The following is an 18,014-nucleotide window of genomic DNA, read 5'->3' on the forward strand; positions in this document are numbered from 1 at the left end:
GCAGACCGTCTACTATTTTAGTCGGTTGTATATCTGCATATAGGACTACATATATGGCCATATCAATGCCGTATCCGGTTGCCTAGGCCCATTAGTCCCATATATATATTGTAGACACATATTGAGGATTTCTTGTGGTAGAGCGTTGCTCCCACATATGTGGTATTTTCTGTGATAGAGCGTTGCTCTCACACTGGTAGATCTTTTGGTATTGGAAATGGTCGATTTTGATATTATACTTGACATGGACTGTTTGTCAGCATATCATGCCACTATTGATTGTCAGACGAGGGTGGTCACATTCCGGCCTCCGAACCAACCCTCGTGGGATTTCACTGGCATCAGAGATGACAGCATATCGATCATTTCAGCGATTCAGGCTCAGAAACTGCTGTCGCATGGTTGTCAGGGTTTTCTGTTATCTTTGATTAGTACTGAGGGCAGTAGTAGTTCGCAGCTCTCCGACGTTCCAGTGGTCCGAGAGTACCCAGATATATTTCCAGAGGAGCTACCAGGTCTGCCTCCCAGAAGGCAAGTGGAGTTCGCTATTGAGTTGATTCCGGGGACCGCATCGACATCGAAAGCTCCTTATCGTATGACACTAAAAGAGTTGAACGAGCTGAAGGTTCAACTCCATGATCTTTTAGACAAGGGATTTATTCGCCCTAGTGTTTCTCCATGGGGTTCTCCGGTATTATTTTTCAAGAAAAAGGATGGCATTATGAGGTTATGTATTGACTACAAACAGCTGAATGCAGTGACCGTCAGAAATAAATATCCTTTACCACGGATCGAGGATTTGTTTGATCATCTCAGAGGTACATCAGTGTATTCTAAGATTGATCTGCGATCCGAATATCATCAGTTGAGGGTCAGAGACTCAGATATTCAGAAGACAGACTTTCGTATGAGATACGGTCATTATGAGTTTTTGGTAATGCCATTTGGGCTTTCCAATGCTCCAGCGGTGTTTATGGACTTGATGAACCGCATTTTTCTGGAGTATCTGGATCAGTTTGTTATCGTTTTCATTGATGACATATTGGTCTACTCGCATTCCGAGGAGGAGCATGCACATCATCTTCGCATAGTCTTGGAGATTCTCAGATGACATCAACTGTACGCGAAGTTCAGCAAGTGTGCATTCTGGTTATCCTCAGTCGGTTTTCTGGGACATGTGGTCTCGAGCAGAGGTATTTCAGTAGATCCTCAGAAGATCGAGGCTGTCACCAGTTGGGAGCAGCCGAAATCAGTACAGGAGATCCGCAGTTTTCTGGGACTAGCAGGATATTACAGACGGTTCGTCGAGGGTTTCTCGCGTATTGCTATGCCACTGACACGCCTTACCAGGAAAGGCGTGAAGTTCACGTGGTCCGAGGATTACGAGACCAGCTTTCAGGAGCTGAAGCGGAGATTAGTGTCGGCTCCAGTTTTGGTTTTACCTTCTGGAGAGGACGGATTTGTGCTCTATACTGACGCGTCTCTTTAGGGTTTGGGCGCTGTTCTGATGCAGCACGGCAGGGTAGTCTCCTATGTTTCTCGACAGTTGAAGGAGCATGAGAAGAACTACCCAGTTCATGATCTGGAGTTAGCTGCCATCATCTTTGCTCTGAAGCTTTGGCGGCATCATTTATACGGCATTACATTTGAGATTCTCACTGATCATAAGAGTCTCAAATATATTTTTACTCAGAAGGAGCTTAATCTCCGACAGAGAAGATGGATGGAGTTCCTGAAGGATTATGATTGTACCATTAGCTACCACCCGGGGAAAGCTAATGTGGTTGCTGATGCACTCAGCAGGAAATCCATAGGGACTTTAGCTTGCCACCGATTTTCAGTTACAGACTTGGTTCAAGGTTTCTCCAAGTTAGACCTTGAGGAGCAGGGACATACAGAGCAGGGTATACTTGTTACCATGGTTGCTCAGTCGTCGATCAGGACGAGGATCCGAGAGGCCCAGGTCAGTGATCAGCATTTGCAGTTTATTGGCAGTCAGATAGCTTCCGGGCAGCAGACCGAATTTACACGAGACGAGGAGGGTATTATATACTTCCGAGGTAGATTGTGCGTACCTCAGTCTCATCCGGTCTTACAGGAACTACTTCAAGAGGCTCACCGCTCTCGATTTACGATCCACCCAGGCGGGACCTGTATGTATCGAGACTTGAGGCGTTCCTACTGGTGGAACGGTATGAAGAAAGACATCACGGAATTTGTAGCTAGGTGTCTTGTCTGTCAGCAGGTGAAGGCTGAGCATCAGAGACCTGCCGGATTACTTCAGCGGATTCCTATTCCTGAGTGAAAATGGGAACATATTACTATGGACTTTGTGGTGGGTTTGCCTAGGACACGACAAGGCCATGACGCGATTTGGGTGATCGTTGATCGATTAACCAAATCCGCGCACTTCTTAGCGATCCGGAGGACTGATTCCCTGGATCGATTGGCAGATCTGTATTGCCGGGGGATCATCAGATTACATGGTGTTCCTTTGACTATCATTTCGGATAGAGACCCCCGGTTCACGTCTCGTTTCTGGCAGAGTCTGCAGCAAGCCTCGAGCACGCAGCTCCGATTTAGTACAGCTTTCCATTCGCAGACAGATGGACAGTCAGAGCGGACCATTCAGAGTTTAGAGGATCTGCTGAGGTCATGTGTTATGGATTTCGGAGGCAGTTGGGAGGACCATCTTCCGTTGGTAGAGTTTGCCTATAACAACAGCTTTCATTCGGCTATCCAGATGGCACCGTTTGAGGCGTTGTATAGTAGGCCTTGTCGGACACCCGCCCTCTGGGATGAGGTTGGAGAGGCCCAGCTGTTGGGACCTCATAGAGCTCAAGTGGATGCAGAGTTGGTCCGTACTATCAGACGGAGGATGTCAGAGGCGCAGGACCGTCAGAAGAGTTATGCTGATCGGAGACGCAGACCACTAGAGTTCTCTGTTGGTGACCATGTATTTCTGTGAGTTTCACCCACGAAAGGGGTGAAGAGATTTGGCCTCAGAGGTAAGCTAGCTCCGCGGTACATTTGCCCTTTCGAGATCTTGGAGAGGATCAGAGTGGTAGCTTACCGACTGGCACTACCGCCGTCCCTGTCAGGCGCCCACGATGTATTCAACGTATCTATGTTGAGGAGATATGTACCTGACCCGACGCATGTGCTGATAGATGTCTCAGTTCCAGTTCAGCATGATGTCATTTATGAGGAGGTTCCGGTACGGATTCTGGACCGGAAGGAGCGTCAGTTGCCGAACAAGACTATCCGGCTGGTTAAAGTCGGATGATAGCATCATTCGGACGAGGAGGCTACTTGGGAGCTCGAGGATACTATCCAAGCTCGATACCCCCATCTTTTCACTTGAGGTATGTGATTTAATTTACCGTTCAACATTTTGTACTCTTTACCTGTTGTTAGTATTTGCTGATGGTAGATAACGAAATTTGGGGACCAAATTTTTATTAGTGGGGGAGAATGTAAAATATCGGAAAAATGGCGAATAAAGATAAGGGAATTTTCTGGAATTTTTGGAAATTTTTCAGGAATTTTTCCGAGCTCGTATGGACGAGTTAACGGGGACAAAAATGGGGCTCAGAAAAGTCTGTTTAGACCACCCTGTTTTAATGAGGAAAAGTTTTATTTCCTTTTCCCTTTTTCTTTTCTTTTTCTTTTTCTTTTTCTCTTATTCTTCCCCCGCGTGCCCGACTCCTCCCCCGCACGTGCCGACGCCGAATTGCCCTAACCGCCCCGGCGGTTTCTTCTCCTTTTATTCTTCTCTTTGATCGCGCCGCACCATTTCCTTCTCCTCTTCTCTTCTTCTTCCTCCCCGGAGCCTGCCCAAGCGCCGGCGAGCGCGAGCCACTGCCGGTCGAGCCGTCGCCTGTGCCCTAGCACTCTCTGCCGATCTCCCTTCTTTTCCGAGATGCCACATCGGTCGCCACTGTGCTCTGCCGACGCTGCCATCCGAGCCCTAACCGCCGTCCTCGCACGGAGCAACGCAGCCGACTTCTGCTCAAGCCTAGGTCCCCGACGCCGACCCTTATCTCCTCTACTCGGTGTCGCCAGCGCAGATCCGGTCTCTTTCATTCCGCCAGCAGCAGCCTTTCACTTTGCCCTAGATCGCCGGAATCTGGAAGCTTGAGTAGGTCTTCGGTTAGGAGCAGCAACCCGAGCCTTGGTGTCCCTTTCCATGCCCTAATTCGATTGTGGGGTCTTCGTTTGGTTTTGGCAGCACTCCGGTGAGCAGCTCCCCTTGTCCCAGCATCAAGAGTGGCTGTGAATTGAGGTAACGTTCGGATATCAGAAGTTTTCTTGCTGTAATTCAGTTGTTTGGGCTGATTCTAAGAGGAATGTATGTTTTGTTGTTCTTTAGGTAGTTGTCGACAGAAGCTATAGGGAAGTGAGGTAAATTTCCAACAGCCACCTTGTTTATAGCTGTGAGTTTGAGGTATGTTGTAGGAATTTAGTTGTGTGTTGTAGTGGATAATGGATTGATTTAGGTATGATTTAATTACATGATTATGTGTAGGTTTGAATTGGAGGTTGTAATTAGTGGTCAAATGTGGATTAGGTTTATGTTATTGTTGATTAGGGTTTTGCCCTAATTTAGGGTTAAAGAATTTATTTAGCTATTTATAGGAATTTATCTAAATAATCGTATATCTATTGGATACAGGACTTTGACACGATACGAGTATCTCGATGTCGGAGTTGGACCTTTCTATTGGAGGCGCGTACTTCTGACTTTATGTCGTTTGATATGCAGAGTAGTGAATTTAAAAAATTGCAATAATTATGTTTCTTATCTGTTCCGGTTAGTCACTACCCGATACTTGTTACATGCTTGGTTGATACTTGTTTTGCATCTCATGTTATTTCTTACTTGCTTATACATGCTTATAGGGGGTAGTGATATACCATGCTTCACCATGTTCAGGACCTAGGTTTTATACCTTATCTTATCTGTGTACCTTTGATTTGATTCGTTGACCTAAGGTGCACCTTCTATATATATATGGATTAGGTCAGGATATTTCCATGGTTAGTGCCATGCACCATTCGCATGATTGCATGTTGTGCGATGTTCCGCTCCATTATTGTTGAGCACATCGCCAGTTACATGGATCTGCACACACCACCACTCATGGCTTAGTGGTCGATTCAGGCAGAGTGTGTTGCAACAGGGACTTTGTTTGGCTTCGTTGGTCCACTCATGGGTAGTATGACGCAGCGTGGTAGCCGATAGAGATTCCTCCCCGTCATCGTGTACCGGGAGATGAGACCATTGCGCTCCCCCATTTATGATTTGGGGTAGGAGGATAGGTGTACTCCGACAGCATCCCGTCCACTCGATCACTCATCAGGAGCAGTGACGACAGAGTGCACGGCTGTCACAACCCTACCCACTCTGTCTCACTATTGTGTGTGAGATGGTTGACTGGTGTCAGGGGTGACCAGTACGCATCATTGGCATCATACGCATTGATGCATTTATTTCTTGTGATTGTGTTTGCTGCATTTATTTGCTGCATTTTGGTTGGATGGTCATGCTTGACATGCATACAGAATTTCTATACCTCTCGGACTGTTTATCCTTGTACCAGGTCCTGGTTAATACAGTTTTCTCCTGTTTACTAAAGTTGCATTTTATCCTTCTTATATCAGGAGACTGTTCGCATGATTAGTGCTAGATGTTGTTTTTCTACTATGTATATCAGTTGTTACCCGCTGAGGAGTTGACTCACCCCCGTGGATATTTACTATTTTCAGGTTGAGGCTGTTTGGAGGAGTTCCCGTCGCTAGTCCCCTGCAGATCCGAGAATGTTTTGTTTTGGGTCTTTTGGTTTTTATTGCTTATTGCACTATCTGATCTTGTACTAGTTTGCGTATGGACATTGAAAGGTTTTATTTGGATTTGTTTTACTACATGTCTGCCTAGACGGCAGAAGAGGTAAGTTGCTTTTATCGTTGGATTTGTGTTTTATGAGTGTAGTGGAGTAGGAATATGTTTTGAGCTTTATGGATGTAGTTGAGTAGGGTTGATTTTGAGTCTTATTATCATTGCTTATTAAACTGCGTGTATGTCTATGGGTTGTGGTTTGTTTATTATTGTTATTTATTCCAGCCGCATGTGGCTGAGGTGTATGGTGATGTTGTAAAGTTTCAGATTGTCCGCCGTACAGAGGAGATGCTGCCGAAATTTCTTCGGACAGAGACTCCTCCGGGGTGTGACAATAAAGGTGGGTATAATATTTTATAAATAAGAGGCTATGATAGGGACCAAGAGGAGGAATTGGTTTTGGTCTCCTGATGAAATTAAGTTTCCCGTGTTCGCCCCGAACACCCAACTTAATTTCATCAATAATAATTCCTTCCACTAAAGAATTGTTATTGAACTATCGCACCAATCCCAAATTATATTTTGGGCTCATTCTTATTATGAGTGTGTTAATTTCCCTATGTTTAAGATGTCGGATGTTCACTAATTAATTGAGTTACTGACAACTCACTTTAATTAATATCTTAGTTCAAGAGTAGTACCACTCAACCTTATTGTCGTGTCGGACTAAGTCCACCTGCAAGATTTAATATGACAATCCTTTTGAGCTCCTCTTGGGGACATTATCAACCTAGATTACTAGGACACAGTTTCCTTCTATAATCAACAACACACACTATAAGTAATATCATTTTTCAACTTATCGGGCCTATTGATTTATCGAGCTAAATCTCACCTTTGATAAGTCAAAGAAAAAATACTAAATATATGTGCTTGTTATTATATTAGGATTAAGAGCACACACTTCTATAATAACTAAGGTCTTGTTCTTTTATTAAGTCAGTATAAAAAGAACTTACCTTAAATATTCCTGCTCAATACACTCAGAGTGTACTAGTATAATTTATCAGTCAAGATAAACTAATACCTAATTATACTACGACTATTTCAATGATTTGTTCCTTTCTATCTCTGTCGTGAGCTACTGTTTATAATTTATAAGGAATTGATAACATGATCTTCTGTGTGTGACACTACTCGCCATGTTATCTACAATATAAATTAATCGAACAACTACACTTAACTTATAAATGTAGATATTTGACCAATATGATTCTTATTTCTAGATGAATATTTATACAAAAAGTTAGATTTTTTATATACATTTCAACAAGATTATGATCATGGTTGCGCCGTTGTACCTGAAAATTTATGTCCAATATAATCTTGAAGTATCATCGAAGGGGATGAATGATTTTCAAAGAAACTGTATCTAATACCAGCCTTGGTAGAGCTGAACCCAGATTCCTACTCAAAATCGATAACTGACACTCGGGCCACTTAACAGTTAGCCCACGAGATGATCAACTGACTTGGCACTCGACCTACTCGAGTAGCTCAACATTTAGGCCACTCGACAACTCAACAGTCGACCCACTCGAGCACTCGATTGACTCTAACGACTCGGGCACTTAGCAACTCAGTCTTCCTAGATGGCACAGTCATCGCAGACAGTGCATCCTTCCAACTTCACACACTTGAATCAACAAATCAAAGTCATCTCAGCAAATCTGATGACTAAATCTTTTATATTTAACGATTTTATATTCGGTAATTTTTATTCTCTTCACCAAATATCTTCAACAGAAATGATTTCATTTAAATTTGGTCAATTTTAACCTAATTGATAGAGTATTTTATTATAATAATATTTAATATATAATAAATTTAATTTAATTAATTTAGTTAATTTTAATATATTATAATAACTATGATGTAGCTGCTTATATTGTAACAATTATAATGTAACTATCACAAATAATATTAACATAGGGATACTTTCAGATGAAACATATATTAGGACACTATTTTCATGATTTTTTTTTTAAAAAAAAGGTGCCCTAAATTAGTGAAACGTTTTTAGTTTTTGCCCTTGTTTTTAGTTGACATTTGAAAATTTTAGAAATCTAAATGTACATTTTGGTAAAAAAAATATATATTATTGTTATTGGGTCCCTAAATTTTGATAGGCATGGCCAACTATAGAAGATCATTCATATAATTTTTCTAGGTGTAGATTCAAATAATCATGTTTACGTTCTAGCTGAAATCCAAATAATTTGGAGAACATATGTTACTTTTGCCCTCACCCAAGGTAGTGATTAAGTACCCAACAAAGGCATACAAGAAACTAATTAGCTATACCCTTGACAATCGATTCTTATATTTTAGCAAGAAGATAACAGTAGTTGGTATCATACAGAAGATTTTAGGTCATTTGAGGGTGTGGAGAAGAATCTCGTTAACCGACTTCGAATGCTTCAATCCTTTTGTCTTTTAATTTGTTCAACCTTTGAAATTGACGTAGAATTATCAAAGCTTGGTCCTTGACGACTATTCAACGCACATGTTGCCAAATCCTTCTCAAGTAAACATTTTATAATTTTTTTATGTAATTATTTTTCGTCCACAACCTTCCTATCCGGAGAAGTTTCTTAGAAAGAGGTAATCAATCAATTTATTATATTGAAATCCATACGCCCCCTCACGGCGGGCCTACGCTTTTATAGTGATAGATGTTAAAATTATTTAAATCCCAATCGCATTATCTTTGATAAGGTTCTTCAACAAGCTGATAATTAAACAACTCAAATAATACACGATGATAAAAGATAAATACTCTCATCTTAGCATCTTCTTCATCAATCCATCTCAATCAACACGAAAAGATAAATCACAGATGCACTAGTCCGATAGTCCGAGAGGACTAACTCAAACAAACAGTGCTAACACAACGCACCGAGGTTGGCTAATTAGTTGTTGCTGGTAGAGGCGTCGCTGGTGGACGCCTTAGCCAAGGAGGTGATGTTCACCTGTGCGCCGAGCAACTGCGTGCCCACCTCGGCAGTGAAGGAGTCGTACCGGAGAAAGAAATCCACGACGAGTAGCCGCCCCACGAGGACCACCAGATCCTTCCCTGGGCACTGCTTGTCCGCCACCGTCGGGCTCTCTGTTTCTGGCCCGTTCGACCAGACCACGTACTTGAGCAACTTCTTCCCCTCCTCGCCCACGAACCGATCGGGCACGAACTGGTCGGCTTGGTCGAAGACTTTGGGGTCGCGCGTGGCGAAAGGCTGGTAGCCGAAGAGCATCTCGCCGGATCGCACTTTGTATGCCCCATCGTGGCTCTCGACGACCAAATCGCGCTTAGCGTGCCCGTATTGGTACTTCACGGGAGGGTCCAGGCGCAGTGCCTCGTAGACCACCGAGCGTGTCAGCTCCATCCGCTCCACTGTGGCCACCGTCACCTTGCCACCTGCCGCCGCCACTTCTCCGCGGATCTCCTTTGTCAGCCGCTTGTGCAGGCCCTCGCCGGCCTTTGCCAGACACCCCATTATCCCGGGCAGCAATACCTACAGTAGTGGTTGGAGTCCATGATCTTTCAATTAAGGTGATCTACAACAACAGCTAAATGAACAATTTTATGTGGCGTCGCACCTTCATCCCTCCATAGGAGTTGAAGACGGTGGCGAAGAGGAGGTTGTGGCATGCCTCGTCCCGCGAGATACCCAACTTATTGGCGGTGTCGAGCACGCCGCTGGAGGCGGCAGCCTCGCTGATGTACTTGTAGAGTGCCTTGTAGTCCCATCGCGCGATGAGCGGCGGCAGCGGAAATGTATGCAGAAGCAACTCCTCCAATATCTTGGGAAGGCCGAGCGTCATGAGAGGGCATAGCTGTAGGAACAGCCACCGGGTGCTCCTCGACGGCCCCGTGCTGCCGAGCGTCGTGGCCGACGGCCTAACGCCGAAGAACGCCTCACCCAAGAACTCGAACGCGGTGCCATCGTTAAGCTTGTTAAAGTCCGACGACTTCCCCGCCCCAGAGTTCAACTCCGCCTCCATGGAGTCGAAAAGGGCACCAAATTGGGATCGGAAGGCCGGGAGTACGGCGTCCTTCCGTGCTGCGAGGAGGGTAAGGAGGAGCTGCTTGATCTGGGCGTGCTTCGGCTCGGAAGGGTCAAGGTAGGCGCAGACCCGGAAGCCCCCGGTGAGGGCGGTGGAGGGCATGTAGGTTCCGGTAAAGAGGTCACGCTTGGCGACCTTGTCGACGTCGAAAAGGACAGGGAAGCTCTTGGCGTCGAGGAGGGCGATGACGCGGGGGTTGGAAGCCATGAAGGGTCCCGGCGGAGCATTGAGGCGGACGACGGTGGAGTTGTGTTGGTCCACTCGAGACTGGAAGAACTTGTCCTGCCCGTCGTAGTAAAATCCGAGACGGTCTCGTATGGCGGAGATGAACGGGATGCCGTAGCTGCCAGGGACTTCCTTCGCTAGGAGGCCGTCTGTGATCGAAGAGTCGGAAGCCCTTTGTTTGGCCATTGGTAATACCGATTGCTATAAATCGATCAATTGGTGCGTTGATAGCTGCAAAAGAGACGGTGGCTTGCATTTATAGCGGCAAGGTCCAGGTAGAACCTCCTAGCTTTTCATGGTCTGGAAAAAAATTGTGGAAAATTCGATAGAAACTAGCGTTTAATTAACATTATTGAAAGACTACACATGTTCAACGAAAAAAAAAAACAGACGTGTAGAAATTATCACTGGCCATGGCCAGATACACCGTAGCCACGATAGCAGCAACGAAAATGTGTTTTTTTTTCCCGACACCAAATTTAAAACCTTTTCGTTTTCAGCCGTCCCACTTCCAGCGCCAACCTAATCATTAAAAAGATGCAGCCTTAAAACGTGAGGTTGGACCACGAGAAAAGTATTAGATTTCAATGAATTAAAACATGTGTTTCTAAAATTTCACCATGTCTTACCTTTCCCGCACCGCCGCACGCGTTTCATTAAGTGTCTTTTGACGAGGGAATCAGTCATTTTTAAAAATGTACTATAATATAATCTCAATTATAAAAGATAATACCATTTTATAATCTAATACAACATATAATTTAATTACATTCTAAATCAAATATTTAATTAAAATTTAAAAGTCAAATATATTTCTAGTGTTAGATCAAACCAGCCCCTTAAAATTTAGCCCCAGCATCACCTCCCTCGTTAAAAGCCTCGAGGAGAAGGAGAGCAGGACTAACCATGAAACAAGTTTTAGTTGATGAATGATTGAAGTGTTGGAGAAAGAATTATTCGAGAAGAAATAAAAGACTTATGGGAGAAGAAAATATATTCTACGTGGAAAAAGAGGAGAATAAAACAAAAGAACTCAACTTGCTTCGTTCATTGGAAAAAGTGCATATTTATAAGATTATTGGAAAATCATTAATCTGAAACACATTCAATCTAGGTTTTTTTTTTTATTGTATCTCTATGAAACACGTATTCTTAACAAGGTTGTCACCTCATCAAATTATATCATATTACAAACTCTCATTAAGAATTGTCTTCTCATCATTCTATCTTCATAAACTTTTATCAACAACATTAAAATAAAATTTAATTTCCAACACCCCCTCTTAAACTTTATTTTGTGACTCAAAACAAATATCGTATCTTGATGAAGTCTTCAAATTTGAGAGGTTTGGTAAAAATATAATCAACTTGATCTTGAGATTTTATGTATTCCACTTGCATCTCTTTTCTTGTAATGCACTCTCTGATATAGTGATAGCGCATGATGTGGATATGGTTTAGGGCAGAGGAGAGATTAGTGGAAAAGTGAGGGGCAATTTGGTAAAAGCATGGGGTAGGGTTTTAAGAGGACACTGTAGCATGCAAATGAGGAAAGTTCGTTCGGGCTTTGGCTCGCCGCCCACCTTGCTTCCTCCTTCTCCCCCTCTTCGGCGCCGGCTATCACCTCTCTTCCTCTCCCTCTTTTTCTCGAGACGCCAGCCACGACTTTCTGCTTCCTCTTTTCTCCCGCTAGACACACTGCCGCCAGAAGAGGGAGGAGGAACTTCTCTCTCTCAAGCTCAACTCCTCGCTAGAGCCGGCCGCCATTCCTCTCCCTCTTCACCTCACGACGTCGCCACCGGACAGACGGCGCCTCCTCGCCGGAGGTTCTTGCCACCGCCGCCAGACGGTCTCTCCCTCTTCTCCTCTCCCTCTCCTCCTCGCTACGCCACCACTACTTCCTCACGTGATGTCGCAGCCACCTTTCCTCCCCACTTGACGCCGCTGCCATTTCTCCAGACAACCACGCTACAGCGAACACCACCGACTCTTCGCCGTCATCTCCGCTCCACTCCATCAGCCCCTTTTTCCTCACCGGAGATGTGTCGCAGCTCGAGTGCTACGCGCCTTTACTACCTCAGCTGCCGTCACAGCCTCGTCGGTCAACAGTCTAGCCGACCAACCACCCTTTCCCACCAGCGCACTGCCTTTCGCTCTACCGAACAGCGCCGGAACCAGCCAAGGAGACACCGCCTCCCCTTACACCAGCAGCTTGGACCTACGCCCTCGCTGTCGGCTTCGTCAGAACCTCCTCTCTCGCCGCTGCTCCTAAGCACAGGTTCGGTACTAGGGGCGTAGGCCCTATGGTAGCTGATCTGATGGCGTTCCATTTCCGTTGTGCTCTGGTTTTCATGCCAATTTGTGTTTACGTTTTGTCTCGACCTTCGCACTGATCTGATTTGTATGTCATGTTCCGGTCTGGGTGCCTATGCCTTATCCTAGCCTGCGGGTCGATGCCTTATCCCAGCCTGCGTGCCGATGCCTTATCCTGGCCTGCGTGCCTATGTCTTATCCCGGCCTGCGTGCCGATGCCTTATCCCGACTTGCGTGTCGATGCCTTATCCCGGCCTGCATGCCGATGCCTTATCCCGGTCTGCGTACCGATGCCTTATCATGGCCTATATGCCAATGCTTTAGCTCGGCCTGCGTGTCGAGGTCACATCCGATTTCATGCCACTGCACTCGGCTCTTCTTCGTCGGATCCAGCTCGCCAGACTAATCAGAGTCATCTACTCTTCCGGGTTATGACAACTCGAGCAGCGTCCCATCCGAGGGCGCCCCCCTGGGCTAGGGTACGTTCTCCGTACTCCCTTATTTATTTCATTATTATATTATTAGCCTATTACTCATATGTTCGTTGGATCCGCCTCGAGCCTCGGGGTACCAGGGACCGGGGGGACTCAGTCGCTGACTACAGGTAGCGTTGACCAGAGGACTTCTGAAGACTTGGTCAATATAGAAGTCATCTCAGCACACCCCCGGGACGTCGCGATTCAGTCAACATTCTCGTCACCTCACCCGACGGTCCGTCTGACTCAGCTTCCAGACGGGATCAGCGCGTATCGATATGTTTACTTCTATCACGGAAAACTAGATTTTTTGCTAGTGCTATTGCAGACTTGTTATCAATTCGAATCTTGGTTGCCTCTCCTTGTGGTAAACTTAGCTCATTCAATAAATTTTTGAGTCAAATAGCATGACAAACACACGAGGTCACAACCACGTACTCCGCTTCACAAGTAGAAAGTGTAATAATAAGTTGTTTCTTCGACATCCAAGTGAAAGTTGTATCTCCCATAAAGAACACAAATCCCATAGTCCTCTTTCTATCATTCATATCTCAACCCCAATCACTGTCGCTATATCCTTCAAGTTTGAACTAGTTAGATGTTGAATAAAGCAATCCAAAACCTATCATACCTTTGATATAACACAAAATTTTCTTAGCAGTCTTAAGATGGGTGGTAGTTGGATCTTCTATGTAGCGGCTAACAAGTCCAACAACATAAATGATATCAGGCCTTGTGCACATCAAGTATCGTAAACCTCCAACCAAGCTCTTGAAAAATGTTGGATCAACTTTTCCTCCTTCATCATACTTTGATAGCTTCACTCCACATTCTACTGGGGTATTTATGGACTTACTTGTTGAAGCAATCCCAATAGTCCGTATGATCATATGTTTTGATGTTTGGGTAAAGAGTTTAAGTTAGATTCACCCTTGTATTTGATATGTGTATATGCGTGTGCAGGTTTGTAGGATACACATATGACTCAGCCTAATGGCTTCGAGTCCGATGAAGGATGGAGCATCTGAGGGACCGTGGACAAGGCAACAAGGATAAAGGCCGAGGGAAGCGACTTCGAGGCATACATGAAGGATGACATTGGGCACGAGCCACGGGCTTGAATGCATCCGAGGGATGAGAGCCGAAGGAAGTAGGCTTGAAGATAATAGGTCAAAGCTGCGAAGAAAAGTCAAGTGAGTCGTGAGGGTCCGAGTGCGAGAGAAATATACTCAGGAAAGAAAACCCTATGTTTAGGGTTTTACCAGTTGACTGGTACTGAGACCAGTCGATTGGGTAAGCACAGAGAGTTTCTATACCCGAAGGGCAGAGACCAGTTGACTGGTGCAAGGACCAGTCGACTGGTAAAGAGCTATTGGAGAGTCCTTGGCCAGGCACCAGTCAATTGGTAACGGCAAACAACAAGGTTGTTTCTTCCCAAGCTCTATAAAATGGAGCTTGGGATGGCTGGCCAAAGTTGACGAAATTAGACTTGGTTAAAGCTTATTAGTAGTCACTAAGTACTCAAGGTTTCCTTTGTGTCCAAGTGTTATTGGTTCGTGTTGTGGTGAGGTTTCTCCACCCACAAGGAGTTGCTTGGGTAGCCGGAGTTTTTCGGGGGCTAATTTACCGATGGATAGGGATCATCCACCTTATAGACAGTCGTGGAGTAGGAGCCATAATCTCCGAACCATGTTAAAGGAAACATGTTAGCAGTTTGCTTTCTTGTCTAATCTTTAGCTTTTATATTTGCATTCATATTCGTATTTGTTTATTTTTTGCTGTACACTAACGAATAAGTAGGGAGCAATCGATTGGGGGCAACGTCTATTCAACCCACCTTCTAGCCGGCCACAAGATCTCCAACTAGTGATATCAAAGTGAGGACACTCTCCTTTGGAATAACCACCGAGGAAGCAAAAGATGGCCGACTTGATAATACCTCTAAAGTTTGACGGAGGCTTATGGGACATCACCTATTGGATGATGAAGTTGAAGGCATTCTTCGAGATGGATTGGGACACAATGATGGTGGTGGAAGATCCGTTCGAAGTTCTGAGAGATAATAATGGGAAGAAACTTCGACTGCGATATTGGACAGAAGAGCAAACTTCACAGTCAAAGGCAAATTCGAAGGTAATATCGATTTTAATTGATATTTTGCCTTCTAACGTGATAGTATAGGGATTTTTGAGCCGCAAAAACCGCTTTTTGCATTGCGAAAACCCCGAAATCCCATGCCACCGGATCCGTGCGAATATTAAAATTTTACATGTACAAGTTTTCTAACCCTAGATCTACTTTAGATCTACATGTTTAGGAGTTTATACCTTTGAAGCGAAGCCCTTTGCACATCCCGCTCGTCCAAGTGTTGTCGGATCTCGAGTGTGTTCAAGTGTACACACCTCTAGTAGTATCCACATGAACAAGAAGTGATTCTCAAACCACTCTAGATGGAGAAGAGAACACCACAAGGGTGCTAGCACTCCTAGGGCTCTCGGATGGGATTAGAAGAAGAAGATAGAGAAAAGAAAAAGATAGAATGAATCTCAAACACCCTTCTTATTCTTCTATGTGACTATCACTCTATCTTTCTTCTTGGAACTAAAACTCACTAACCTTCTTGCCTTGCTTAGAGCTCTCGGCCAAGAGAGGAGAAGGAGCAAGATGAGAGGTAAGGAGGAAGAAGCATTCAATCACCAAATCAATGCCACAAATGAAACTCATATTCCTTTATGTGGCTGGCCACACATGGAATGCCAAGGGTCTTTGACTCTTGACATTCCATGCCTCTTGATCTCCTTTGATGATGTGGAGATGATGTGGCAAGGCTAGTCATGCCATGTAGGAAGAGTCAACCTTAATGATGTGACATTTGGTTAAGTCAAACTTGATGTTTCAACTTCCTATTTTGGTCAAGTCAAACTTGACCACTTCTCTTCTTAGGTGAGTTAAATCCAACATTTGATTCAAGTCAATTTCAATTCAATGAATCTCAATTCATTAATATAAATTGACTCAATGAATCAACATTAAATTAGACTCATTCAACAATTGAATCTAATTGAGTCTAACTCAATAAGTCTACTTTGGATTACTCTTAATCCAATTTTGATTCATCACATGAACCTAATCCAATTGGTTCATCATATGAACCTAATCTTCATCCACTTGTTCTTTGTGTGTGACCCAATAGGTTCTTGTAACATTGACAATGTTTCTAAATCTTATTTAGAAACATAAACAATGAGCGACATCTAGCAATACATCATTTCTACCTAAGTTACAAGAATGTTGAGATCCAACATCACCTTGTGACTACTAATTGTGACTCTTCACAATATATGACAAGTGTCCTTCTATCCTTGACATCTATGTTGATCAATTTGAGGCATAGATGGTGTCATCCTCTGATCAATCTAAATCTTGAACTCCAAATAGACTCACTATAATCAAATGAGCTCAATATCTCATATTGACTCATTTGGGCATGGCCATGCACTTAGTGGTCTCACTCTATCAAGAATAACGATGTTACTCCCGTTATATAGGAGGGATAGATCTCATCTACATCATTCACATCCCTCCGCATAATTTTTTACATATCCAGTAATCGCCTTTATGGTCCACCCAGTTACGGGTGACATTTGACGAAGGCAAAGTATGTAACTCCTTATGTGGGGAATCATGGTGACTTCAGGTCCAAGGACTAATAGTCATACTAATAGCCACATGAGAAAGTATATGACACTCATATAACGATCCATGATACTTTCTCATGGCGGGTCATTCAGTATACATTCTCCAATGTATACCCATGTGTCAACTTGATATCTCTATATTCATGACTTATGAGATCAAGTCATCGAGTTGACCTACAGCTAGTCTCGTCGCATTAACATTGTCCTTGAATGTTAATACTTGACTAAGAATGATTAAGAGTAGTGTTCTCTATATCATCTCACTATCGATTCAACCAATCGATTGATATAGATAAGAACCTTCTACTCAAGGACGGTATTATACTTAGTTATTTGGCACCAATACAAGTAAGTATAATAACCAAAACAAAATGCCTTTATATATATAGGAATATGATACAATGAGTCCATACAACAATCATCATATGATTGGCTCTAGGGCTCTAACTAACAGATAGATGATGTAGGTGGATACGAGAATGCCCACAATTTGTGGAGCAAAGTGAAGAAAGGTCTAGGTAAAGAACTTATGCATACACAAGAGGAAGAAAAATTCGAAAAAAAGGATGAAGTAGCTCAAGTAGAGGAGGAGCAATCGAGAGGTGACATGTGTTCAACTTCCGAGGAGAAGGAGGATGAAGAAATATCATCTGCAAGTGTGGATGAGGAAGCATCATCAATATCCTCAAAGGTTGAAGAAGAAGTCAAGACGGATGAAGAAGAGGTCTTGGAAGTCAACCTTACAAGCATCTCCATAAAGTCAAGTTAAAGGATCACACTGTGTGCTTCGGTTGCAATGAGAATGGATATTACAAGAGTAGATGTTGATGTGCGTAAATATTATGATGGTTTATGCATGCTTTTATGCACATTCGCTTGCTTTATACGTACGTATTTTTTGTATGATCACCTCTTTTATCGTGTATTCATCATATAAACTCTTTTGTACAGATATCTGCTCTTTGTTTGGTTTTGTGTTGATAGGGACAACTTTCGGAGGAAAAACGACGTTTGTCGATGCACCGGAGCAAGGCAGAGAACACGACTGTGCAAACCTTGCAGATGCCCCTTACTCAAGAAGGTAAAACCTAAACCCACTCAAATTATTTTAAATACTAATGTGGGTTGTAGGAATGACGATGCCAAGAAGAAGAAGAAAGAGAAATGATACGTAGTGTGCTTCACGTGTGGTGAGTGGGGGCATTACCACACAAAATGCCCTAAGAAGAGGGAGATTAAGAAGCTAGCACATTTGAAGAACTGGGAAAAGAAGAAGAAAATCTCAAGTCAAGGGGGAGTTTCAAGGGTAAGGGAGGTGTACCCTAATTTGAATCATAA

At 43.8% G+C, this 18,014-nt stretch overlaps 1 protein-coding gene across 1 annotated transcript; it reads right to left on the bottom strand.

Moving 5' to 3' along the window:
* Positions 1-8,664: 8,664 nt before the first annotated feature.
* Positions 8,665-10,520, bottom strand: LOC122009907 (allene oxide synthase 2-like). The gene is made up of 2 exons (XM_042566220.1): positions 9,497-10,520; positions 8,665-9,411 (listed from the first exon to the last, which is right to left on the bottom strand). Exons 1-2 carry the CDS (start codon positions 10,373-10,375, stop codon positions 8,812-8,814), a joined length of 1,479 nt encoding a protein of 492 aa, XP_042422154.1. The 5' UTR covers positions 10,376-10,520; the 3' UTR covers positions 8,665-8,811.
* Positions 10,521-18,014: the final 7,494 nt, after the last annotated feature.

This window comes from Zingiber officinale, chromosome 8A (assembly GCF_018446385.1).
Source record: "Zingiber officinale cultivar Zhangliang chromosome 8A, Zo_v1.1, whole genome shotgun sequence".
In the NCBI taxonomy this organism is placed as follows: Eukaryota; Viridiplantae; Streptophyta; class Magnoliopsida; order Zingiberales; family Zingiberaceae; genus Zingiber; species Zingiber officinale.

Excerpts from the sequence above, each read along its gene's own strand:
- LOC122009907 (XM_042566220.1), bottom strand. The coding sequence starts at position 10,375 with ATGGCCAAACAAAGGGCTTCCGACTCTTCGATCACAGACGGCCTCCTA. Across the intron at positions 9,412-9,496 it reads ACTCCTATGGAGGGATGAAG|GTATTGCTGCCCGGGATAAT; the intron begins GTGCGACGCCAC and ends CCACTACTGTAG.